Source organism: Lactuca serriola, chromosome 2 (genome assembly GCF_051521515.1).
Source record: "Lactuca serriola cultivar US96UC23 chromosome 2, Lser_US96UC23_V15, whole genome shotgun sequence".
NCBI lineage: Eukaryota > Viridiplantae > Streptophyta > Magnoliopsida > Asterales > Asteraceae > Lactuca > Lactuca serriola.
Window position 1 is genome coordinate 181,689,463 of NC_136409.1, and position 25,913 is coordinate 181,715,375.

The 25,913-nt window shown below is 40.8% G+C and overlaps 1 protein-coding gene across 1 annotated transcript; it reads right to left on the reverse strand.

Annotated features, from left to right (window-relative positions):
• Positions 1 to 97: 97 nt before the first annotated feature.
• LOC145087611 (O-fucosyltransferase family protein) lies at positions 98 to 4,002 on the reverse strand. Its single transcript, XM_079025605.1, has 10 exons — positions 3,540 to 4,002; positions 3,188 to 3,272; positions 2,747 to 2,817; positions 2,573 to 2,661; positions 2,233 to 2,476; positions 1,895 to 2,007; positions 1,718 to 1,808; positions 1,495 to 1,623; positions 879 to 1,429; positions 98 to 759 (listed from the first exon to the last, which is right to left on the reverse strand). Exons 1-10 carry the CDS (start codon positions 3,744 to 3,746, stop codon positions 285 to 287), a joined length of 2,055 nt encoding a protein of 684 aa, XP_078881731.1. The 5' UTR covers positions 3,747 to 4,002; the 3' UTR covers positions 98 to 284.
• Between the last annotated feature and the right edge of the window lie 21,911 nt (positions 4,003 to 25,913).

Consider the following 25,913-nt stretch of genomic DNA (forward strand, 5'->3'; position numbering starts at 1 on the left):
CAACACATTCCCATTTAGTGTTGTTTATTGGGGATGAATGTAGACATTTCATTTTTCTAAAATGTTAAACAAATCATATCAATTATCAAATCGGAAGTTGAAAGATAATAGCTGCTTTGACATTAAAACTCAAACTGTACTTTCTCAAAACTAGTCCAGTTTCACCATCAACGATATACTGCAACTGTACAAACAACTTAAATAAGGCTACGATTAGATTTAGGGGGTCTCCTAATTCCTACCTCCTACCTCCTAACTCCGTCGTCTATCACCGCCCAATTAGGTCATCTATCGCCACCGTCCATTTCTTCTTGATCTTCCATCTGAGTCTCTTCTTTGCTGCTCATCATCTCTCCACCACCTCTGCCGCCACCACCTCCATTATTCCTGTTACTAGAACCACCACTCTGCCGGAAAAACAAACCAAAAGGCCCAGAATCATCCTCATCAAGATCATCTTCGTTTTCCTTGTCTCCAGGACGTGAAACTACATCTTTACCCATCCAAGCAGGACAAGAACGTGCAACCTTAATAGCAGCTGGAAGTTGGGAAGTGGAAGCTCCTTTTGACTCGGATCTCAGACAAGAACACTCAGGGACTGGGAATGAGAGAAATGATAATGATTTTGATGCTTTTGATTCTTCTGTTAATCGATCAAGCAAGCTTTCTCTTAGGTGACTCCTCACGGATTTAATCCATGTATGGTTGGCTTCGTATAAATGGTCACTGATTTCTTCCATACGTTTTGCAATTTCTTTCCTGTTTCAAGCAAAATGTAAGCACTAATTAGGGTTTCTTTGGTATAGTGGAATGAACTCACAAAAGAATGAATAAACAAAGTTAAATTAAAGAGTAAATATACAAAACTAAAAGATTACCTGTCGAGCCTAAAAGATTTAGCTGTTGCAGATTGATATAGTCTATGCCCCATCACCAAGCTTGCAAAATTAGGTCTTCCTTTACCATCACGATCAAAGCCAGGAACAAACACATCAGCTTCAACACACACCATGTAATCAATGGCTTCCCACAGCAGCTTGTGAGCATTAGTCCTTAACTCAATCACAGTACTCTCAGGCTCATTATCACTTTCAGCCACCCAACCCCACCACCCTTCAATGTGATACGATTTCGGCCTGGCGGGAGGTGGCGGCAGTGGGCGGGGACGTTGCCCGGATGTTTTCCATGCTTCATGTCTCATTTCTTTCTCAGCAGAAGGTGGGGTTTTTGGGTATTTGTCAACAAGATTTGCTTCACGCCCATATATTCTGTTCAATTCCCAAGATGTTGTAAGTGATGTTCTATCCACTACATTTTCAAAGATTGCATGAAATGGGATTAGTTTCTTTTGGCCACCAAAGACTTCTCCTCCAGATATGTAGATGATTGTGTCCCATGAATATCCATATGCACGAAGGATGATACCAATCTGCAGAAAGAAGAAAAGGGTTAAAGTTTAAACACAAGAAATTGATTTTTTTATAAAATATTTACCTCTTCAGGCATAAGTGGACAAGAACCATTCAGACGTTGTGTGTTTGAATCCACAGTAAGATTGCCTTTGACAATTCCACGTTTTAACATCCATAAACGTCTGTGCTGAATAAGTTCAGTATGCACATCCTTCATAGTTCATATTCACAAAAAATGCATCAAAACACTATATAACATATGTATTTGATGGAAAATAAGAAACAATAATAATATAATTAATTACCTGAAAAAGCTCGGCACAACCATGATATGCTAAAGCATCTCTAGTCATCCCCGGATCATATGCTATAAATGGCCTTCCTGGTGCCCTTAACCTGAAAAGATCATAAATTGAGACGCGCATGTTCTGGTTGTACAGTACAACCCGGGTATTCAAGAAATATTTGAACCACTTGCTGACCTGTGTAAAATCTTGGTTGCTAATTCCTGTACTTCTTGTCGGAAGGTTAAAGCATGAAATGCAACACGACATCTCAACCGTTGATATTCCTCAAGATCTGGAGGAAGTGTTGCCTTTTTGGAATATATGCACCACAAATCATATCATATAAAAATTAAAAATCTTGGAAAAACTCACAATAGACATTATTGTACTTTGGAAAATCAACCCAATTATAGCATTGTACTATTGCAGTGAAAATTGCTATGTAGTTAGATGAAATTGCTATAATACACAAATATATGAAAGTACATTGCTATTTCTTGCATTTAATTTGATGTTATATTTTTATGGTTTACCTGTAAGCATCCACCATCAGCAACAACTAGCTCGACCACAGAGTGGCGTATCAGAACTGGAAGAACATGATGTAAATAATAATAGGGAGATTGTGAGTTAATAACTTTAAATGAAGGGATTTCTTTCTTTCTTCTGGCTCCTTTTAGGGTTTTGGGTAGGGTTTTCACAACTAAGATATCATTTGCTAATGCTGCCATGAACTGATCTTCATTGTAAAGATAAGCAAAACTCTTAAACTGGGCACTGCAAATAACATACAAAATTACAATGCTGGTGTTCAGTATTTACAGATATACCCTTTTAGCCTATTTAATCAGTAAAAAAAAACAGAATGAAAACCTGATTCCCTTGCTGCTTGTGGTTGACTGGATCTCTGGAATCACGAGTGTTGCATTTAAAAGCCGAGCAATAACAACAGCATCACAAATCTACAAAAGGATAATTGTTTAAAGGAAATGAAAATTTCAGTATTATTTGTGTTGAATTTGATGCTTTTGAATAAGATGCACTCACAGAGCTCCTGATCTCATGAAATCCTCCACGTATCCTTACAAAAATATATCTATCTGATTCTGAAACAGGAACTGATAAAGGAATAAAATTAGAAACTTTTTGACTTAATGCAATAGACACTGATATTACTAGCTTTTTATCCAGCTCTAAGATATTGATTTATGCTCCTTAAAACCCTAAAAGTCCTAAAAACTTGAAGGTATGTGCAAAACATCAATATAATAAGCTAAATTCTGGAACAAATCAGGCTTCAATTATAACAAAATTAAATAGTAAGCTCCAAAGTACTATTTACAACTTCAAGCTTTGATCCTTAAAGCATTTGAAAAAAGCAGTCAGACCAGGTTGAATTGCATGCATTTTATACACAGTGTTAAAGCAATCTACGATTTTTGGAATTTGGATCGTGGATTATGTAAAGTGGACATGGATTATACAAACCTGAATAGTGCGCTCTAGGTTTAGCATGTGGTTGTAAAGATTCGAGACGCCTAACAGGGCCCCATAGCCTTTTATACAATTTGTTCTGCACAACCATAAAATCAGATAATTAAGAAACGAGAAACATGAGTATCTTGTTTGATTATCGAACACCCATATAAGAGATGCAAACATTGACTTAATCGAATGCTAAAAGTTTCCCTTTTTGACTTTTTTCTGTGATAAAGGAAGATACGAGTAACAAAGTAGTAAACCTTATTGACAAAGTTCATATAGATGCTATATTAGGTGAAAACTACATGAAATTGGAGCAAAATATGAGATCTTGGAAGTGGGTTATGAGCGAAGTTACATTGGAGGAAAGATCTGCATTCTCAAAAATTGGCCGCCAAGAGAAAATGGTGATGGCTTGGTACTCTGTAATGCCCTCTTCCGTGTAGGAATATCTAGCAAGAAGGAAGTGGGTGAAAAGAGATAAAGCGGAGAGTACAAGTCCGACTAAGCCAACCCACTTCAGCTTGGACTTGATTATCATCTTTCCACCAGCATCCCCCTTCATTAGATCACAGATACACACTCTTTCTCTCTCACACACACAGACACAGTCGTTTTCTCTCTCTAGAATTATGTATGAAGTGGGGGAGACGGGGAATAAGTGAAAAGAAAATTAAGAGAGAGAAAGAGAGGAGATTTATTTGAGGGTAGTGAGTTGGAAGGTGTCAGTCGGACATGCCCGATATCTTGACAGGGATTAAGCCGCATCCTACTCCTCGGTGGTGGCGCGTGAATTTTGCACTAAGTTTTTGTCAAAGACTTTAAAACAAGGCGCATCCTCGTGTTTCATTTTTTTTTTGTCAAGAGTGAATTACACAAACGGTAAGCATGATTTTATAGTTTTAGTCCTAGTTTTTTTAATTTTTCAAAATTGTTCCTGTTGCAAGTTTGAGTTACATATTTCGTCCTTATCTAAGATACCATTTGGTTTGCTTTGTTAATGTTCCTCATGTGCCCCTCCCATAACACCCCGCTCCCGAGTTCAACTTAAAGTGAGAAAAGAAAGGAAATGAGAAGAAATCAGAGGAAAATAAGAGAGAATGGTGCTCCCGAGTTTCATTAAAGGAAGAAAATGGAAGGAAAACTTTCCCTCGTAACTTTCCTCCCGATTTGGGAGGATTTGAAAAGAAAGAACAAAATGTTTAACTTTCCTTCCATTTCTCTCCAACTCGGGAGCACAAATGACAATTTCTTTTTCCTTTCTTTTCTCTTCTTTTCTCTCCTTACTTTCTTTTCTCTTCTCTTCTTTTCTTTGCTACAACTCGGGAGCGGGGTGTAAGGGGCATTTAGTCATTTCATGATCTCCTATATTTATTAAGGTATCAAGAATTACCTAACCAAATATTAGGCCATGTGATATATTTTATATCCATAAGATGCTACATAGACTTCCAAGCAATGTAATTTATTAGTTATTACTTGTTGCAAGCCATTTACTTAAATTAAGACACCAAAGGTAATATAATAGTTATTGCTAACTCAAATTCAGAATCCAAGTAACGAGATTGATCATCAAGATAACAAAAATATATTCAATTCAAGTTAACTTATCAAAATTCAATCATTATTGAGAGAAAACCGAACAAAATACATGACACAAACAATTCAATCTTTACAAAACACATGACACAAATAATTCAAACGTAACAACAAGAACATAGATTATTTTTTTGAAATAAACCTGATGTAGCTCGAAAAATCATTACAAGACCGATCAAGACAAGATCTCACATATGTGCTTCGATGCTGCTAGCGAGCCTCGGTGTGATTCATGTTACATTCATAAACGAGAATCGTTAAAGTCGCCCCATGACTTTCATCCTGGGAGCGGCCTCCCGCGATCAAGTTAATATTAATACGAAATACAGATCATATCCTTTAAGTGAAAGGAATCTAAACGTATGTATGTGTGATGCGTATGTAGAGAGAGAGTTCGAAGATGAGATGTGTGTTGAGAGGTGTATATATAGTTGAAATTTATCATGGGGAGGAAGCTAACAGTTGTGCATTAGGAAGGTGAGCATAAAAGTTATACTATCAAAGACTGAACCATCATAAAAAAGGCCGATGATATATATATATATATATATATATATATATATATATATATATTGTAACTCCGATTTTGAGAAGTTTTTTATTTCGGGAATTATGGACAATAAATTGATCAAGTAAAGGCATTGGGCTTTCAAATGAATAGATTTTAGGCCCTTTTGGATGTGGGTAACTTGGGTTAGGTGATCCAAACTCTCGGTTCATGTTTTGGAATCAAAGGGGTAAAATGGGAAAATTGATGTTTCGGACGCCTTTCATGAGTTAAAAATTTTAGTTCAGTGTGTTTTAGGTAAAAGGAAATTAGATTGGATTGTAGGTGTCCTCAATACCTTTTCGTGCATATAAAGAACACCGAAAACGAAGTTGAAGCGAAGAAGTTATAGTTGTTGGAAGTTTAAGAGGAATTTGGGGGTTTTGGATTATGATGGGCGTACACTAGGTGTATGTTGAGCGTAATTCATTAAATGGATCACATATCCCATGTAATACGATGGGTGCACTTTGTGTGTACGTTGGGCGTACTCAAGCTGACTCAAAACCCTAATTTTTAGGGTTTTGACCCTATTTAAACACCTTAAGACCTTAAGGTCTCCCTCATTATCAACCTCTATCATCCCCAAAGCATTATATCGAAAACCTAGCCCCGTTTGAGAGAGTATTGAGCCTTTTGAGTGATTGGTGTGTTTTTTGTGCATATTGAAGAAAAAGGAGTTCATTGGAGAAGTATTGGTTGGTTTGAAGCTTGTAGATCCAGACCTTGTTCATCTTGATCATCCTTCTGGAGGTATAAAGCCTCAACCTTGATGATTCGTTTCTTAGATCTAGCTAGTTAGCGTAGGGTTTTTGGCATATTTTGGTCTCATGGGTTAATTATTGTGAGTAAAAGCTATTCTAGAAGCTTAGTTTAGCTTTCCTTGATGTTTCTCAGGTCCCTAGTGCATAAAAATTGTATCATGATGACTTTGGTTCATCCATGGATGAGTTGATGTTCACAATATGAAGTTGGAAGGTTAGAAATTGGTTTTGGGCTTCTTTGAGCCATGAAAAGGCATCAAGTTGTCGACTTTATCAGTTAAGATGTTCCTTAGGTTAAGATCTATGAGTTGGATGAAAGGTCCTTAAGCATTAAGAGCTTAATAGCAAGATTTGGGCATCTGACGAGTACGTTAGGCGTACCCTCTTGGTATGTTAGGCGTAATGGGTTCAACCCATGTTCCTTTTTAGTGATAGTCCGGTACGTTGGGCATACGTGTGGTGTACGCTTGGCGTACTCACCAGAATGCAATTTGGTCTATTTTTGGGCTTCATGTCATTATGGGTTTGGGTCATGGTTAGATGGGTCAATTAAGGGAAAGGTAAAATTCTCTTTTACCATCAACATGTTGGTAATATCCCAAAAATACAGATACAATTTTGTTTTTAAATTCATTAAAAACATACGATACTTATATCAAAACAGTCAAAGTGTATTATAGCAACATGTTATCAGAGTACAAATTCCCAAAATCTCAAAATGCAGAAACCGTAGGGTGATGCGGTGCGATCAGGACGGGCCCTTCCTCTTCGAACTGGGAGTACCTGAAACATAAACTGAAAAATTTAAACACAAAGCTTATTGAGTTCCCCTAAAATACCTCATACTATACAAACATACAGCCAAACATAACTGGGTGCTTGCAATCCCCTTCGTTCTATTTCAACTGGATGCTGCCAAGCATATCTGGGTGCTTGCAATCCCCTTCTATATATTTTAACCGGATACTGTCAAACATATATGGGTGCTTGAAATTCCCTCTGGTCTATTTCATTCGGATACTGTCAAGCATATATGGGTGCTTGTAATCCCCTTCAATCTATTTTAATCAAATACCGGGTCTATTTCACCCCTTATCACTACCATATAATATCATAACAAGGAATCACAGAGTCATTAGCAAACACAGGCATAACCGACAGTTGCCACTGTTGGGCTGAAAAGAGTTTTGATGTTGCGTCTTTTGGGCTCGTTAGATTAGCCTTTTATTCTCCGGTTTGGGCCTGTCCAACCGAGAGCCTTTTATGTATTGTATATAAGTTAAATGCTTGCATGCATATTAGGTTAAGATTCTAGAGATTATCGATATAGCGATTGATTAAGAGTACAACATTTTCCAGTAATCGTTCTTGTAATCTTCCAATCCTTTACAGTTGATGTTCTTAATCGAGCTCTTCTAAGGATTTTATTTAATCATTCGACACGATTGATTCAAGCTGTTTTGTTCTTAATATTGCGTTCTGCTCTGTTTTTAATATTGTGTTCTTGCTGTTTCATATTCATATACTTGTTCAAGATCTAATCGATCTTCATAGATTAAAAGTTGTTTTAATCCCATCAATTGGTATCAGAGCAGGAGGCTGTGTAATCGATACACATCTTTTCTGTGAAAAAGATTTCCATTAGGGTTTTCCGCAATCATCGATATTTATTGAGCCGTCATCTTAATTGACGTATCTTAGTATTTATTGTTTTGCCCTAATCTGCTTTATTACAAGTCTGATCTTTGAACAGGTTATTACGATCATAATGGACGCGACGCAATCAAACCCTATTAATATTTCCAATAGCATCGGTTCGACAACAAAGATTCCAATCTTATACACCCATGACTATGAAGTATGGGCGCATCATTTTGAAGATTACGTGATTGGATCGGAGGACAATGGTTTTCTCATATGGGAAGCCATCATCAATGGACCGTTTTCTCATTCTGCTACATCCAGAATCATTAAGACGCAAAAAGAGTACAACGATCTGCTTAAGGATGTGACGAATATTGCGCAAGATGAAAAAGATAAATTTCAGTGCAATATTAAGGCACTAAGGTTGATCAGATTCGCCCTTCAGTCCGATACATTCAGACTGGTCAGCTCATGCACTACGGCGAAGGAAGTGTGGGACAGACTTCGCGAACTGTATTCCACAGACGAAGATCTTGAACATTCTATCCAAACCTTGCTTCTATCTGAGTTTGGAGAATTCAGGCAAGGGGCCGAAGAAACAGTGACCCAGACGTTTGATCGCTTCAATCATCTTCTCAGCAAGATGATCAAACACGATATTGAAAGGAAGCTCATCGAACAAAAGGTTACTTTCTTGAACGGACTGAGATCTGAATGGAGAGCAGTTGTTTCCACAGTCAAAGCTCATGAACAGTTTAAATCATACTCCTTGGCGAAACTGGTGGGTATTCTAAAGTCACAAGAGAAGATTGTGGTTCAAGAGAAGAACGTTGTGTCTAATCTTGGTTCGTTGGCCCTCTTATCTAAAAGTAAAGCCGTGATGGAGGATGAAGAGCTCAACTTGGAAGAATATGACCTCACAACTGAGGATTATGCCATGATGGTATCCAATCCTAAGAGGTTCATAAAGAAGAGATTCCCCAACAACAAAAACCGAAACTGGCAGGGGAGTTACAGCTCTGAAAAGGCGAACAATGAACCGAAGGCTGAGGAGCCCAAGAAGGAACCGAAGGCAGATGGCGATTCCGGAGTAAGCTGCTTCTACTGTGGTGGCAAGAACCACTATGCTAAGGACTGTGTTCTTAAGAAGATGACTGAAAAGGACGATGGAAAGGATGAGGAAGCCGTGCTGCAGAAGAGATTGGATGAGTTGAGAAAGAAAAAGTCTACCGCTAACCCTTCTATTAATGCTCTTATTGTGCAGGGTTCGGTTAATGACGATGAGTTCGGTAGCACCGAAGTTTGGTCTACTGACTCAGAAGACGAAGAAGTGAGGAAGCCTACTCATGGAAAGGCTTATATGGCTAAGGAGGAAAGCAGTGGTGGAAAATGCTTCATGGTGTCTGGCGTATCTCAGATGAGGGGATACAATACCGATGGAGGAAGCAATGGACCGAAGGTGCAGGAAGATATGTGCTTTACGGCCAAACCACTCAGCCAACAGTTCAATGAGCTTGATGAACTAATAAAGAAGGTACAATCTGCTTTTATTTCATCTAAAGTACCATCATCCTCATATGAGAAAGAACTAAAAAACGTTAACACAAGAATTTCTCATTTAGATAGTAGCTTAACTCAAACTCGAGTCACCAATTCTAACCTGACTGATCAATTAAGCAGGGTGGCGTCGAAGAGTGAGGAGCGGCGTATGTGGATTGAGTTAAAAGAGTCGGAATTAGTTAAAGTTAAAGACGAAAACATTTATTTACAGAGAGACAATTTGAAATTGTTGAAACAACGAAATGTTTTTTGTTTAATAGCTAAACGTTTATATTCCAATATTACTCAACTTCACTTGGACTGTGAGATAGGCCAAAAGATCCATCGTATGATTTTGCCCTTCCTAGAATTTAAGGAGGATGAAATCGATGCCGAAGCTTACAATTGTGAGAGTGTGATATCGTCTGATGATGTCAACCCAACTTATAAAATTGGACTGGACAAAATTGAGTCCTTCATTAAATCCAAAGACCACAAGGTCATGCTCAAAAATCTTTTGGATGAAAATGACAGACTTAAACTGAGAACCGAAACCATACAAAAGTTTGACTCTCTAAACGCCAAAGTAAGCTCAGAAAATAAAATCGATGTTGAAAATGCATCTGAGCTTAACGAGGACGAAAACATGAGTGAAATTTCTGTAGAGGATACGGTTGACTGCTCATAATTTGTTAAAAGCGAAACTGAAAACCACAAAAATCTTATTTCTGAAAATTCTGTGGAATTCGCTAGATTGTCCCAACAAAAGTCCCCGAAATTAGTAGAAAAAGCTGTTGTGTATCAAAAGGTCAGGACCACTCCAAATCAGGTATACAAGGTAACTGGAGTAACCGAACATCAAACAGCAGAACTCACGGCTATTGTTAACGAAGACAATGCTGATGGCTGTGATGAGTTCTTCTGGGAATCTCCTATTGATAATGGAAACGAAACCGTTGGTCTTTCTGAAAGAACCTCCTGGATGAAGAAAGGGATGTACATACCTGAACCCTTGAACAAGCCTGATAATTTCAGTGAACCAAGTACAAGTGGTACAAAAGATATTCCTCAAGAGGTTGATAGTTCAGCAAAAGAAGACATTCCTTCATCAGATAGTCCTTCCACTTCCTCAGGGCAAATTGAATCTTCTTCAGATATTCCCTCTGCTCCCTCGGCTCAAAGAAAAACTCCTGAAGTTCAAAAGGAACCAGCCAAAGTGACATCAAAAACGAAAGCGAACGTTCATCATCAACCTAAGCAGATGAGGGATAAAAAGATAGAAAGGAACCTAAGATACAGAAAAAACCTTTCTGAAAGGAAACAATTCTGGCACTCACAGAATGCATACTATTCACACAAAGACAAGCATCTGAAGTATGAAAACAACAACCGAAAGCCAAGGTTCGGTTCGCAATAAGATACCAACCGAAAGTCAAGGTTCGGTTCACAAGAAGATACCAACCGAAAGTCAAGGTTCGGTTCTGAAAAGGATTTCAACCGAAACCGAAGGTTCGGTTCCAAGAACAACTCCAACCGAATGCAGAGGTTCGGCTCTGAAGTCAAAAGAGAACAAGACTCGAAGGTCCGCCCCTCTAATGATCAAAAGCAAAAGGGTCACCTAAAGTCATCAGCCAGGAAGTCCTCCCCATCCAACTTCTCTCGTTCTAATTCTTCTCGTTCTTCTACTTCCACTCATTCATCTCCATCTAGTTCCAAAACTAATCCCGCTTGCCCTCAAAAACCTCATTCTTCAGCTGAACAGAAGGGAAAGCAAAAGGTCAATGAATCCAAACCTGAGTTCAAAGCGAACAAACCCAATCTTAACAAAATAAAAGTCTACACCATTAAAAAGAAAGATGAAACAACTCTAATTAAAAGAACATATCTAGTTGACATCTCTCTTACTATTCCCGTTCCCATGAAAATCTCACATGGACCCAAGAAACTTTGGGTTCCTAAATCTGCTTAATTTTTGCAGGTTATAAGTGACGAGCAGTTTGACGAAGAATGGTACATCGACAGTGGTTGCTCGCGTCACATGACAGGGAGGAAAGAGGAGCTCAGGGAATACAGATCTCTTGCAAATGGTGGCAACGTTAAGTTTGGAAATAACTCTTTCGGCACCATAAAGGGATATGGGATGATAACGAATGGTGATTTTACCATAAGGAAGGTGGCCTATGTGGAAGGACTTCAACACAACCTCATCAGTGTATCTCAGCTTGTCGGAGGTACAGGTCTCAAAGTTTCATTCGATGATGAAGGTTCTGAAATCATAGAGAAAAAGACAAAGAAAGTGATTCTGAAGTCAGAGCGAAAGGGTGAAATGTTTCCTCTGAACATGAAACCCATCAAAGGAAACCCAGCCATATGTCTGCTATCAAAAGCTCAATCCGATGAAAGCTGGTTGTGGCACAGAAGACTCTCTCATCTCAATTTCAAAGATATCAACCGACTTGTCACTGGAGGTCACGTTAGGGGTCTTCCATTGCTCAAGTTTGACAGAGAGCATTTATGTGCTGCATGCGAAATGGGAAAGCAGAGTCGTCAAAGTCACCCATCCGTAATTAACACAAAAGTTGTTGAACCACTCGAATTGCTTCATATCGATTTGTGTGGTCCTTCATCTATTGAAAGCATCGGTGGTAGCAAGTACATTCTTGTTATCGTTGATGACTTCTCTCGATTTACATGGGTGTTCTTTCTAAAGCTCAAATCTGAAGCGACTCAAAAGCTGAAAGTGTTTATCAAGCAAATTGAAGTCCAGCTCAAGAAGGTCGTTCGCAACATCAGGAGCGACAATGGTCTCGAATTCAAGAACAGGGAGTTTGAAGAGTTTCTTGCAGAAAAGGGAATTAGCCATAATTTCTCAGCTCCCTACACACCACAGCAGAACGGGATAGTCGAAAGACGAAACCGATCTCTGTGTGAAGCTGCCCGAACTATGTTAAGTTTCGCTTCCTTACCTCTTTATTTTTGGGCTGACGCTATTTCTGCTGCTTGTTATACACAAAACAGGTCCTATCTCAACAAGCGATTCACGCTCACACCATATGAGATATTAAACAACAGGAAGCCCAATGTGAAATTTTTCCACGTTTTTGGCTCAAGGTGTTTCATCTTTAACTCTAAAGAACACCGCAACAAGTTTGATGTCAAAGCCGACGAGGGAATTTTTCTGGGGTACTCACTCACATCCAAGGTGTACAGGGTCCTAAACAAACGTTCAAGAAGGATTGAAGAGACATACTATGTGACCTTCGATGATAACTATGTCAAGAAACTACAGACCATAGATAACATTGCCAGGGAAATCTTCCCTCAAACTGGCCAAGTCACAGTCTCAATCACCAATTTGTACGAAAATTTTCTGGAACTATTTGACGAACCGGAAAAAGCTACTCTCTCCGAAGCAGGTGCAGCTGACAACAAAATAGATCATATGAAGCAGATTGTCGAAGATGCTGCAAGAAGAATGCATGAAGGAGAATCGCCCACTGATGAATCTCCAACCAACAATGCTTCAGTCGAGGGGGAGCCAAGTTCTCATGTCGAGGGGGAGCAAAGCTCTTCCACTTCACCCGAAGGTCCTTCACCAACCGAAGGTACCTCTCCAACCGAAGGTGCCCCTCCAAACGAAGGTGCTTCAATGCCTGAAAGTCCAGCACCGCAAGAAACCCCTGAACCTCATGTTTCTCAAGACTCATCAATTGAGGGGGAGCATGATGATATGATGCTTGATTTTGATAGTCAATCTGAGCCAGAAGAGATGATCAACGCTGAACTAGATCCAACCTTCGATCCGAATTACCCTCCTCTTACAAAATGGACCAGAGATCATCCTATCTCTCAAGTAGTTGGTGATGTATCTGAAAAGGTTCTGACCCGATCTCAACTGAAGGCAAAACAGACATCCTTACTCTCAAAGGTTGAGTTTTGTATGTTTAACTCATTTGTATCAAAAGTTGAACCGAAGACAGTGAACACTGCCCTCGATCACTCTGATTGGGTTCAAGCAATGCAAGACGAACTAAACGAGTTCGAAAGGAACAAAGTCTGGCGCCTCATTCCAACTCCTCCGGATGCTTCAGTTGTTGGTCTCAAATGGGTTTTTAGAAACAAAATGGACAAGGAAGGTAATGTCATAAGGAACAAGGCTCGTCTGGTTGTCAAGGGATACTGTCAGGAGGAAGGGATAGATTACGAAGAGACGTTCGCTCCAGTAGCTAGGCTAGAATCGGTTAGAATATTTCTGGCCTATGCTGCTCACAAAAACTTTGAGGTCTTCCAAATGGACGTCAAGTGTGCATTTCTCAATGGAGAACTTGAAGAAACTGTGTATGTGGAGCAACCTCCTGGGTTCGTGAACGAAAAGTATCCAAATCATTGCTATATTCTGGATAAAGTTGTGTACGGCCTCAAACAAGCTCCGAGGGCCTGGTATGAAACGCTTACAAAATTTTTAAAGATGTCCAAATTCAAACAAGGTTCGGTTGACCCAACCTTCTTTCGCAAAAAGGAAGGTAACCACCTTATGATAGTTCAAATTTATGTCGATGACATCATCTTTGGCTCTACAAATCCCAGCTTAACAGCTGAATTCAGAAAGTTGATGGAGACTAAGTTTGAAATGAGCTCAATGGGTCCTATTAACTTTTTCCTTGGTTTAAATATAAGACAGGGACCCGAAGGCATCTTTATCAATCAGGAAGCTTACACGAAGACTCTCCTAGCAAAGTTTGGCATGATGGGAGACTCAAAAGTCAAAGTCCCAATGGCATTCGGCACCAAACTTACCCCTTCACTAGATAAACCGGCTGTCGACATCACGCTCTATCGTCAAATGATAGGCTCACTGATGTATCTAACTTCTAGCAGGCCTGATATCATGTTTTATGTATGTTATTGTGCTCGATTTCAGGCTAACCCACGCGAACCTCACATGCTGGCAGTGAAGAACATCCTACGCTATCTCAAGCGAACCGCCTCCTTAGGTCTATGGTATCCATCCAATTCAGGCTTCTTCGTTCAAGCCTATTCTGATGCTGACCTTGGAGGATGTGGACTCGACCGCAAAAGCACAACTGGTGGCTGTCAATTTCTTGATGGGAAGTTGGTTAGCTGGCAATCCAAGAAACAAACATGTGTGTCGCTGTCTACTGCTGAAGCGGAATACATTGCCGCTGCATCCTGCACATCACAAGTGATTTGGATCCAGAGTCAACTTCGAGACTATGGACTCAATATGAAGAAGATCCCTCTATATTGTGACTCTGAAAGTGCAATTAGGATCTGTCATAACCCAGTGCAACACTCTAAAACCAAACACATAGCACTGAGGTATCACTTCATCAAAGATCATGTGGAAGATGGAAATGTCGAAGTTCACTTCGTAAGAACCACTGATCAACTGGCTGACGTCTTTACCAAAGCTCTTCCAGAAGCATCGTTCAATAAAATATTGCAAGGGCTAGGAATGATGGAATCAGAGTCAGTACCTCACACTACCTCTCAATCTCAAACGTAAGAAGCGAAACCAACCGAACGTTCGGGTTCGGTTCAACCATTTCACTCGCTCATTACTTCAAAGGTAGTTTTTCTGTGTTGTATATTTCTTGTGCAAAATTTGTTTTTCTTTATGTAAAAAGTTTTTTTCATATTGCATATCTAAACTCCTTGGTTTCTTAAAAATTTTCCAAAACCGAAACCTCCAGAAGGTTCGGGTTCGGTTTTTCAAAATTTTCAAGAACCGAAACCAACCAAAGGTTCGGGTTCGGTTTTTCAAAATTTTCCTGAACCGAAACCAACCGAAGGTTCGGGTTCGGTTTTTCAACTTTTTCCAACCGAAACCAACCGAACGTTCGGGTTCGGTTTTTCAGTTTTTCTTTCTAATAATATCAAAAATCCAAAAATGTTTTTATTGTGTGCTCATTTGTTTATGGGAATATATTCGATGCCTTACTTTAGTGTCCCTAGAAGCATGCTGCTGTATGTGTCCCAAGCCTCATAAGATTTTGAATAATAGCCTTCATGACCTGGTATACACAAACCTTGTCTTCCCAATAAGGCTAACTCATTTATTCTAATCGTGAGCTACCTCACTCTTTTCTCACATGAGTTCAGAGTCTCCTGCTTGGTCCTTTTGTTCGCAGCAGAGGTACTATGTCTTCTTCCACCATCCCCATTAAACTTCTCCATAACATTCGTTTCATCACTGTAACCCTTGAGACTCTCAGAGACTACCACTGAGGTTTATGGTTACACAACATCTGTGTTTATGATCTTAGCTTCGTGCCACTACGAGCTGAGTGAAACCCAAAATTCAACACCAACGAATTGACGGTGACCAATTAACTTGATCAAGTTTTCACCAATGAATTGACGAATGTACCTTCATGAAATCTCAATTTCTTTTCTTTTTGCGTGGTTCCAATGAAATTGTTACACACCATGACATTTCTTCCCAAGGGATCCAGTTTTAAATTTTTATCTGAGATTTCATATTAATCCAAGCCACTACAAAATCAACTCAACCCTACTTGTTCAACAGACTACACTGGTCTCACAAGTACTTTGTTCACGTTCGTTCTTATATCAAGAATTGAACTGTTGAATCAAAGCGAAACCACCCTTAATTTGCCTTATTAAAAGAAGCCTTTCAACATTTATTAATGAATGTTTGATCGTAATTCAACGGGATTCCACACTAACACTTTGAGGTCTTTCTTGACCTTGAAGGAAGAGATTCGTGCCCGGGATCATCAGTTTCGTGTCATTATTGACATCACAGATTATCCTAAAAAGAGTTGCTTTACTTCTTTATTTTTTTTTTACACTCTTTGCACGAAAATCCAAGATTTTCAAAAATTCCGTTACTAATTATTTTACAGGCTGGATATTTACTGGATGGTTACAAATGAAGTTGTGGTCAAAAATTAGCCACGTGGATCATTAATTGGAAACAGCCGTTTAAAAGGGGATAAGACAAAAAGTTGCTGACTCGGCGGGAGTTAAATGGATAGAAATTCAAACGACGGTAAAAAAAAAAGGAGGGCGCGTGAATTTGAAGCGGCCGCGCTTTTTCTGACACTTCTGGACGCGTGTGTAGTATTGAAGCGTCATCAATCTGGCATTAATGGCGCGTGTGGAAATGGAAACGGTTCCTCTCTCTGAACCGGCGCTTACTGGGCGGCGTGATCCTAGGAATCTGACACTCTCTCTCCTACGTGATCATCGCACGTCCCAACTGTCACCAATCAGTCACTCCAAAAAAAAACCCGTTTCGTATTTCCATAAGAGATTTGAAACGATTTTTCTCTCTCCTATCACCTACTATAAAAACCCATCAACACCACCTTTTACCTCTTTACTGCCCCATAATTTCCAAAGCAAAAATACTTCCAAACTCTCTCCCGGTTATCTTCTTCTCCAAACCTGCAACAATGGCTGAATCCTCTTCCGTCCATGCTACTTCTCAGATTCTTCCAATCCGTCCTCAGCAATGCCTCGTGATTGATCTCAACCCACTGGCGTATGATTCTTATATGTCGCCGGTCATCGAATGTCTCAAATACTCCCAGCTTGCTCCTGCACTGTCACGGATTGAAACGGTGCCAATGGTGGCCTTATCTCAGGTCTACGCAACGGCTTACTACGACAAGGCCGTCGACAGGGTCTTTTTCGAAGTGGCGGAACACAAGACGTCGATTTCTCGTCCCCGCTTCTGCACCATGCTTGGGTTTGCTGCTGACCCATCGCGTGTTCACCCGGAGACGATTCCGGTTGGTATGCTCTACAACATGTTCTACAACATGGGCTACACGGAAGTTCTTACCTCCGTCGCAAGGTTCAAGAAGTCCTGCCTACCGCCCCAGTGGAATGGGTTATTTACAGTTCTCTTCAAGGGACTGTCAGAAAGGAGCTCAGGATCGGACGGGGCCAGTCGTCTTTTCCTGTCAATTATGTATGGGGTGTACAACGGGATCAATCTGGACTATGGATTTGTCCTTTGGCAACAACTGATTCAGAGCCTCTCTTCCTCTTCCCGACACTCCGAGGTGTCGCTGGCCCGGTTCTGGATCTTGATCACCAGATGGGCTATGGACAAGTTTAACGTTCCCACAGCCGACGGTGCACCGATGTCTTCTATTGGTACCTTTCATACCAAGAAGATCATCGTATCCGATGCATCGAAATTCTCCTTCATTGGCTCTATCCCGGAGTCGATGTATGCTGATGTGCCAGCAGATAGCAGATTGATCAGAACGATCAAGGAGTTTCGCCAAACTGGTCCGAGGGAACTGACACCGGACATGCTGCGATCAATTCATGATGCCGACAAACCGGTGGCCAGGGGCAAAAAGGGTGACAAGGGAAAGCAAGTGTCCAAAGCTCCAAAGGGACCTTCTCCAAAGAAGCGTAAACAACAGAAACCTGCTTCATCCCCACAACCGAAAAGGAGGAAGACCCAACCGAAGCGAAAGCTCCTCATACCCTCCTCTTCAAGCGAATCCAAAGGTGGGAGTTCGGACTCTGAGGGCTCACAAGGAGACGAATCTCCACAACGAGGCAACACACCCCCTCGGTCCCCAACCCCGGAGATGGAACTTCACCAATCCCCAGTTCCTTCCCCTCCACCCACAATACCTATTTCCATTCCCACCATAAACCCTACTATACCACCAACCTCATTCCCTATACCTCCACCCATATTCACCACATCAACCGAAACACCACCTATAACCGAAACCCCTCCCGTAACCGAACCTCCACAAACCGAAACCCATACACCACCACCACCCGAACCAACCAAACCCTCAACACCCCCAGCTTCACCACCACCTCAATCTCCAGAAGACGCCTCCGATGGCGATGATCAATACCTTGGTGGTGATCACATGAACTTTGATTCGGTCTACTATAGTCCGTTTCAAGTTCAGAGTGATGAGGAGGATGATGCTCCAGTGACAAAGAAGCATCTCCGCGAGCTTAACGAGAAGGTTGATCAACTTCTCGCCTCCTCTTCCAACCAGCAGTCATCCTTATCTGAAGCTGCCCTTCAGAAGATAGTTGATGCCTTCTCCAGGGCTCAACATGACTCAGTGGCCTCAGCAACTGCTGCGATAGACGCCTCCACCCGAGCCTGTGTGGCAGCGACCGAAAAAGTCGATAAACTATTCTCCGACGCTTCTGACCTGCTGAAGTCTCTGCAGGAAAGCGCCAATGCCACAAAGACAACTCTGGAACCGATTGTTCAGCAATTGGCCAAGTTCGTCTCGACGGAGTTGACTTCGTTCGCTATCCTCCGACAAAATATCAGCGACGACAACTCGGCACTCCGTGCCTCCATCGATGCCCGTCTGGCAAAACTACAAGAGGATCTTGCGGCAGAGAACTCTCTGATGGACGTTCTGGCGAGTAAAACAACTGCCCTAAAGGTCAAGAGCACGCAGCTTTCCAACTCTCAAGAACAATTGGAAGCTCTTCGATCCGAGAGGGAAGTCATAAAGACGTGTGTTTCGGATGTCCACGCCGCTCTATCCAACATCCTGGAAGCACACGACCCCATCCTTAATCATTCGGTGAGGCGCACCCTCGCTGAAAAGCTCTCCCCGGCCATGGACCTCTTAAGCAAAATTGAAGGTCTGCCGAGTTTCGTGTCCATTCCGAAACAAGGGGGAGATGAGAAGAAAGGATCAAAACCACCTCCTTCCTCCAAAGCTACTCACACAACCGAACCACCCCCAACTGGTCATGCCTCGGGTTCGGGTGTGAAGAACAACGGCAAAAACATAGCAGAGGGAGGAGATGAAGATGAAGATGAAGATGAAGACAAGGAGACCATTGCCGACTTGTTGAAATGGAAAAACAGTCGCAATGCTGAAGGTGATGCCAGTCGTGTGGCGCGTGAGGCTGAAGAAGCCGAACGAAAGCAAAAAGAAGCCCACGATCTCCTTGAGAGCCGAAAGCTGCTCTTCCCTGCCTGGACCAGGGATCGTTTGATAAAAGAGGCCATAGAGACTCCAAGCATACTATGGCTCGAGCCGGTGATATCGTTCGACTGCAACAACACCATCGATTCGCAGTTCGATATGCCACTGACTCGAAAGGCGTTCATCTTCCACGCCTTCTCCAACATCTTTGAAGTCCCGCATCCGAACGATGAGCTAGACAGGGAGCTCATTGACTTCTACCTGGAGGCCGCTCGCCCTCAATACCTTACATGGAGCGCCCAGAAGATTGTCAATGTTCGGGTGATGAAGCCTTTTGCCGTGGGGAGATTCACAAACGTCAAGTTCAAGCTTATCCGAGGATCTGCAAGAACTGCTCGCATGATCTCTCTGGCGGATCTGCCCAATCTGAACCCTCATGATTGGATAGTCTTGTACAATATCCTGCTGACAAACGAAGCCGAATATGGTCCCATCTTAGCCCATGTCAAAAGGATGCTGGCATGCTATATCATGGAGGTGGCCCTAATGGATCAGGAGGTTGCCACAGTTTTTAAGAAGAAACCGAAAGTCAAGCCTGTGGGATCGGCCAGTGATCTGAATCAAATGCAAATGGGCAAGATAGATTCGAGGCGAAACTCTGTGATGTTCACTAGAGCCGAAGGACAGAAATGTCTCTTCGCTTTAGCTGACAAACATCTTTACACTACAACTTGCTTGGAGCACATCTTATTCATCATCAAACAGTGTAAAGACAATTCGGCTGATGATATCAAGTACTTCAATGATATGATCAATTGGTACATCCGGTTTAGACAGACCATCCTTTCCATAACCAAGTGTCTGTTTAGTACCGTGAAGAAGAAGGTACCAGCTTCAGCCGCCGGCCCAAGTAGGAAGTGAAGGTCTCGCTCCAAATTGACGCAAAGGGGGAGATTGTTGGGCTGAAAAGAGTTTTGATGTTGCGTCTTTTGGGCTCGTTAGATTAGCCTTTTATTCTCCGGTTTGGGCCTGTCCAACCGAGAGCCTTTTATGTATTGTATATAAGTTAAATGCTTGCATGCATATTAGGTTAAGATTCTAGAGATTATCGATATAGCGATTGATTAAGAGTACAACATTTTCCAGTAATCGTTCTTGTAATCTTCCAATCCTTTACAGTTGATGTTCTTAATCGAGCTCTTCTAAGGATTTTATTTAATCATTCGACACGATTGATTCAAGCTGTTTTGTTCTTAATATTGCGTTCTGCTCTGTTTTTAATATTGTGTTCTTGCTGTTTCATATTCATATACTTGTTCAAGATCTAATCGATCTTCATAGATTAAAAGTTGTTTTAATCCCATCAGCCACGAAGTCAACCATCATATTACAACATAAACTAGTGGGCAGGAATTGATGCCTTCGACCCACCGATACAGGGAAAGAAACCCACCTCAAACAGAAGGTATCAAATCACACTCAACGGCTGACTCGCGAAATCCTCTCCCTAAGGCACAAGTATAAAATCCTAATTAGATATTAGGCCAATATTCTAACCCGAGGGTCCAAACCCTAATTCTTGATTTAAGGCAAAAAAGGTTTCTTCACCCTTGCCTCATTGGGCCTCCCTCCCACCAAGGCCTAAATCCATACAAGTCCGAAAAGGCATTTAAGCCTAACCACAAGGCCTTTAAGGCCCAATATGGCCCAAGAGCACCGAACAAGGCTTAAAGCCCAAAAATTTCTTGCTACGACAGGTGGGCTTGAGGCCTAATCCTAAACAAGTCAAAAGCCAAACAAGAGTCGAGCCCAAAAATCTCCTAAGTCCACAGACTACGTACGCGCAACATACATGGATCATACGCTCGACGTACGTTGATGATCCGGAATCGGGGCACTGGCCCAGTATGCACAACATACTCTAGAGTACGCCCGGCATACTGGTCAGTCATCCCATTTTTGCTTCCATGTCTTAATCCATTAAGCTCTAACGTCTAAAAATAAGATCCAAGCTCCTAATAGTGTTTTAAGCCATAAAGTTGCAAACCTTATGCTCTTACATGCCTTATTGGGACTCAAACCATGAATTAAGCCCTCTAACTCTATTAGGTGGTCACCAAATCATGCATGGTTGAGTCTTAACCTTCAAGATATGATTTTTATGACTTATTGCACTCTCAAGAGTCCAAAAGGACAACGCAAATGGCCTGGAGTAGCCCATACTCCAAAATACCAAGTTATAGGACCAAAAGATGCTAAAATCTTCCCTAAACCTAAATCTAAGCTTAGAATGAAAAAGTTTTAGACTTTATATCTTCAATTGGTTAGAAATGATGCACAAACTCTATATCTACAAACTTCTTCTTCTCCTCAAGCTTCCTTGTAACATCCCGAACTTCACAGGTATATTTCGAATCCTTTCTCTTTTATAAGTTGCCATTTGGAGTCCCTGGAATTGGTTGAGTTGGTCCATGAGAAGTATAAAGACTAAAGTTGCCACTTTGAGTCAGGAAGGAGTACCTTGAGTGTACATAAGGGTACACCGAGCGTACTAGGCGCGCCATAGTACATTGGGCGTACACTCATGTATGTTGGGCGTACTCATGTCAGGTGCAAACCCTAATATTTAGGGTTTGGGACTATATAAACACCCTTATAGTTCATTTCCTCTGATTATCCTCAGCCTCCATATCCCATAAAATGTTCCAAACCCTAGTTTTGTGTGTGAGTGTGAGTTGGTGTGCATTTTGAACCTTTGAAAGTGAAGTCATTGCACCAAGGAGTTGGAGAAGGAGATCAAGGCTATAGATCTGAAGTTGTGTTGTGCCCTAGAAGCTCCAGAAGGTAAAAAAGCTTGGAACTTTATGCTTGTGTGTTATAGATATAGTCATTTTAGCTTTATGGAAGCATTCTTGTCCCAAAAGTCCCAAAATGGTGCATGTGATGACTTGGACGAAATGGGTTGTCCTTTCAGACCTTAGAAGAGGTTCTAAGTTATAAAAATGAGGTCCCAATAGCTAGATTTGTCTCATGCATGAAGTAGGAAGGTCTTAATGGATTAAGACCATGTGTAAAGAACTTTTTGGACGTCCAAAGTGATAAAGTTTGAAACTTTATGGTTCAATGGCACATTTGGTCGATGGATCTGGAATTTGGGCTTAAGTGCTTAAGCCATTAAGCACTTATTAGGGTTTTGGTGAAACCCCGCATACGCCCAGCGTAATTCCTGTACGCCCAGCGTATGGGGTCAACCACCCCGATGGCGGTCAACATAGGGCAGGCATACGCCCAACGTACCGGAGGAGTACGCCCCGCGTACGTACTCAGTTTGGACTTTTGACTTGTGGGCTTCGGGTTGGGCCGTTGTTAGACTATTTGGACTTGGTCCTTGTTGGGCCCTGAATATTTGAAGTAGGTCCAGTTCTGATAAGGGGTCCTATGGTAAGGCCCAATTAGGAAAATTGGGCCATTGTTGGGGTTGTGCATATGGACTTGGGTTAGTGGATTGATATTGGGCCTTGGGCCCAAAATGGGGAAATGGACAATATGGACCCTTTGGCAATTTTGGAGATCCCACTTATTAATTTAGTATTCATCATTTTAGGCAGTTGAGGTGGTCGGTGAAATAACGGTGGGAGACTCTCAGTTTAGTTATGCGCTATTTGCTAAGTGAGTTATTCTCACTATATCAACAGGTTTTAAGGCACTAATTCCGGCCGTTCGGATTGTATCCGGGTTATTGCATGCTATGCGTATTGATTAGCACTCTGGTAGTTAGGTTAATGGTCTACTTAGTGGCCTGTTATGTTGGCATCCTGGTCACAGGATGTTGTTATGCTAATTGATCTATTAGAATGGTCGTTTGTGATATTTATATGCTAGTATATGTTATTTATGTGCACATGATTGTTGTCTGGTGGTTGGGTTGAGGTGGTCCTGCTTCGTGTTGTAGGTCAACATACCCGATGAGGTCCGGATAGGCTGTAGGCCCTGCAAGGCGGTCCAATCATGCCGAAGGCCCGACGAGCAGTTCGGATAGGTTGTAGGCCCTGCGAGGCGGTCCAGTCATGCCGAAGGCTCAGGAACGGTCCAGATAGGCCGTAGGCCCTGCGGGGCGGTCCAGCCATGCTGAAGGCTCATTATACATGTTGTTTATTATTATTTTTATGGGTGGTATATGTTGGTATTTTGGGGGTAACTCACTAAGCCTTCGAGCTTACGTTTATTGATTTTTGTTTCAGGTACTTCAGGTGACCAAGGCAAGGCGAAGGCGTGACGTACACATCCTCACATTTTATGATTTGGGATTTCTGGGAACTTTGATATGAAATCATTTTGAAAACAATTTGTGAACTATGTTGATGTTTGAATAATTTTATTTACCCGGATTGGTTTTCAAAAGTTTTAATTTTTAGTAAAATTTTGGGTTGTTACATTCCTTCTTCTTCAAAACCATAAAAGAACACCCAAACACTCTATGTAAGCTCAAAAATGCACTTAAGATGGCTAGGGTTTCGATATTAGCACTAAAAGGAAATGAAGGTTGAAAGAGTGATGGACTTAAGGACCTTAAATAGGGTGTAAACCCTAAAAATTAGTGTTTACCCCTAGCTTGAGTAGGCCCAGCGTACGCCGAGATTACCCCGATGGCGTGTATGTAAGGAGTACACTATGCATACCTAATGTACTCACGAACCCTTCACCACCTTTTAATTGAATTAAATAGAATAATAGATTAATTTCATACCTGACGACTCAGGTGCTACAATGCTAGAATATCATTTGGACAATTTATTATGAGTTATTACCTTGATTATTTATTAGGGTTAATTTTGGATATGTTCAGTGTGAGGAGTTGTGGTAGCAGAAGCCCGAGAGTGTGATTTGTTTATCTTCAGACTGAGGTGAGTCTCCGAACTGTACTTGTGGGTCGAAGACATCAATGTCGACCCACCGGATTATGTTGTATGATAGTAGTGGTCTTCGTGACACTTACTGAGACGCTTGTATGTGTTTGTTGTCTTTGTGACTCTTGCTTATATGATTGTATTCTTAGCTGTAAGGGTGAAAAAGACCCGTACCAGTTGAAAGATACCAAAGGAGTCGGAAGGGACTCAGAGAGTCGGAAGGGACTCAATGAGTCGGAAGAGACTCAAAGAGTTAGAAGGTACTCAGGGGAGAAATAAACTCGTTATATGTTTTAGTATGATATGAATGTATGATGTATGGTATGTGGTATTTTGGAAAACTCATTAAACTTTCTGCTTACGGTTTATGTTTAAAATGTTTTCAGGTACTATTGGTTTCAAAAGGAAGGGTCCGGCTTGATCGCATTGCATCCCCTGGAGATTTATTCCAGATTGTCTATTTATGATTTTACTCTGATTTTTTTAGAATACTTTTTTACTCTGATTGTCTTTTGGGTTAATGAATGAATGATTTTGACTTACTAAAAATGAAAGTAAATGAAATTTTTACTCGGTATTTTTGGGAAGTTATATATATATATATATATATATATATATATATATATATATATATATATACACACACACACACACATAATTCCCCCAAGTCTGAAGTAGGAGCGCATTGACGTCTGGTCCTGGTTCAAACTTATACTTGCACGCCTACGCAACCGAACTTCTTTATTTAACTAGGTTGGGGAAGTTACACTGTGATGCCTTTTTTTAAGCGTATGTGAACGAGATTAGAGTTGTGATATACTTTATCCATGTTGTAATTTATTCTTCATGATTTTGTATGATCATGAAGTTTTAGTAACAGAGGTGTCGCATATAGCCGATGTGTCGAAAAAACTAATGTTGATCGAATTTCCTTGAAAATGGAATTGTCCAATAAAACCCAAACGTCATTGTCACATTCTTGATGGAACATTAACAACTCCAAAAGAAAGAAGATTTATTCCCTTGGATGCTGAAAATAGAGCAAGTACATATGTCTTACTTTTTTCAAGAATATTCTCCACCATCCACCCATGCCTTTAGTTCGTATAGACAAAATCTACAATAGACAACTCACTCATGAGAATTTATGGAGGAATTACCCTGATTTGGTCGATTGATATAAACTCTAAATGTGGACCAAAACCATACTCTGAGATTAGGGTTCACTACTGGACAAGATATTTATCAAAGAAAAAGGAAATGATATTCGTTTGGTAGTAAGATTCATTGAACCCTACTTCTTTGCTTGATGTTTAAAATCTATTGGCTCTCTTGTATGACATTTTCTGATGAAGAAGCTTGATGGATTAGTGTTCAAAGACGAAGTCAATGTGATCAATTAGGGTTCAAAAAAAGAAGAAGAAATGATCGATTAGGGTTTAAAAATGAAGACAAATTACAATCTTTATGCCACCAAGAGGTTATCCTGAGACCGAACATCATGAAATGATTAAAATGCCCCTCATATGAGGGGCATGTGAGGAGCATTAACGAAGAAACCAAAATGGTAACTAAGACATGGGATAAATGTGTTATACAAACCTACAATAAGGACTATTTTTGACAAAATAAAAAACTATGACTAAAATTGCAACATTATGCCAACCACATAGACCATTTCTGTAATGTATTATTTTCTAAATAATGTTATAGTTTTTTGCACTTAATAAGTTATCTTTAATTCCTTTTGGAGAAAAAGACAAAAATAATCATATTTCTTAATCATTTTCCATAAAACAA

Coding starts and splice junctions, on each gene's coding strand:
- LOC145087611 (XM_079025605.1), bottom strand. CDS start 3,746: ATGAAGGGGGATGCTGGTGGAAAGATGATAATCAAGTCCAAGCTGAAG. Junction 3,273..3,539: donor ATGCAGATCTTTCCTCCAAT/GTAACTTCGCTC, acceptor ATGGTTGTGCAG/AACAAATTGTATAAAAGGCT. Junction 760..878: donor AAATCTTTTAGGCTCGACAG/GTAATCTTTTAG, acceptor TGCTTGAAACAG/GAAAGAAATTGCAAAACGTA.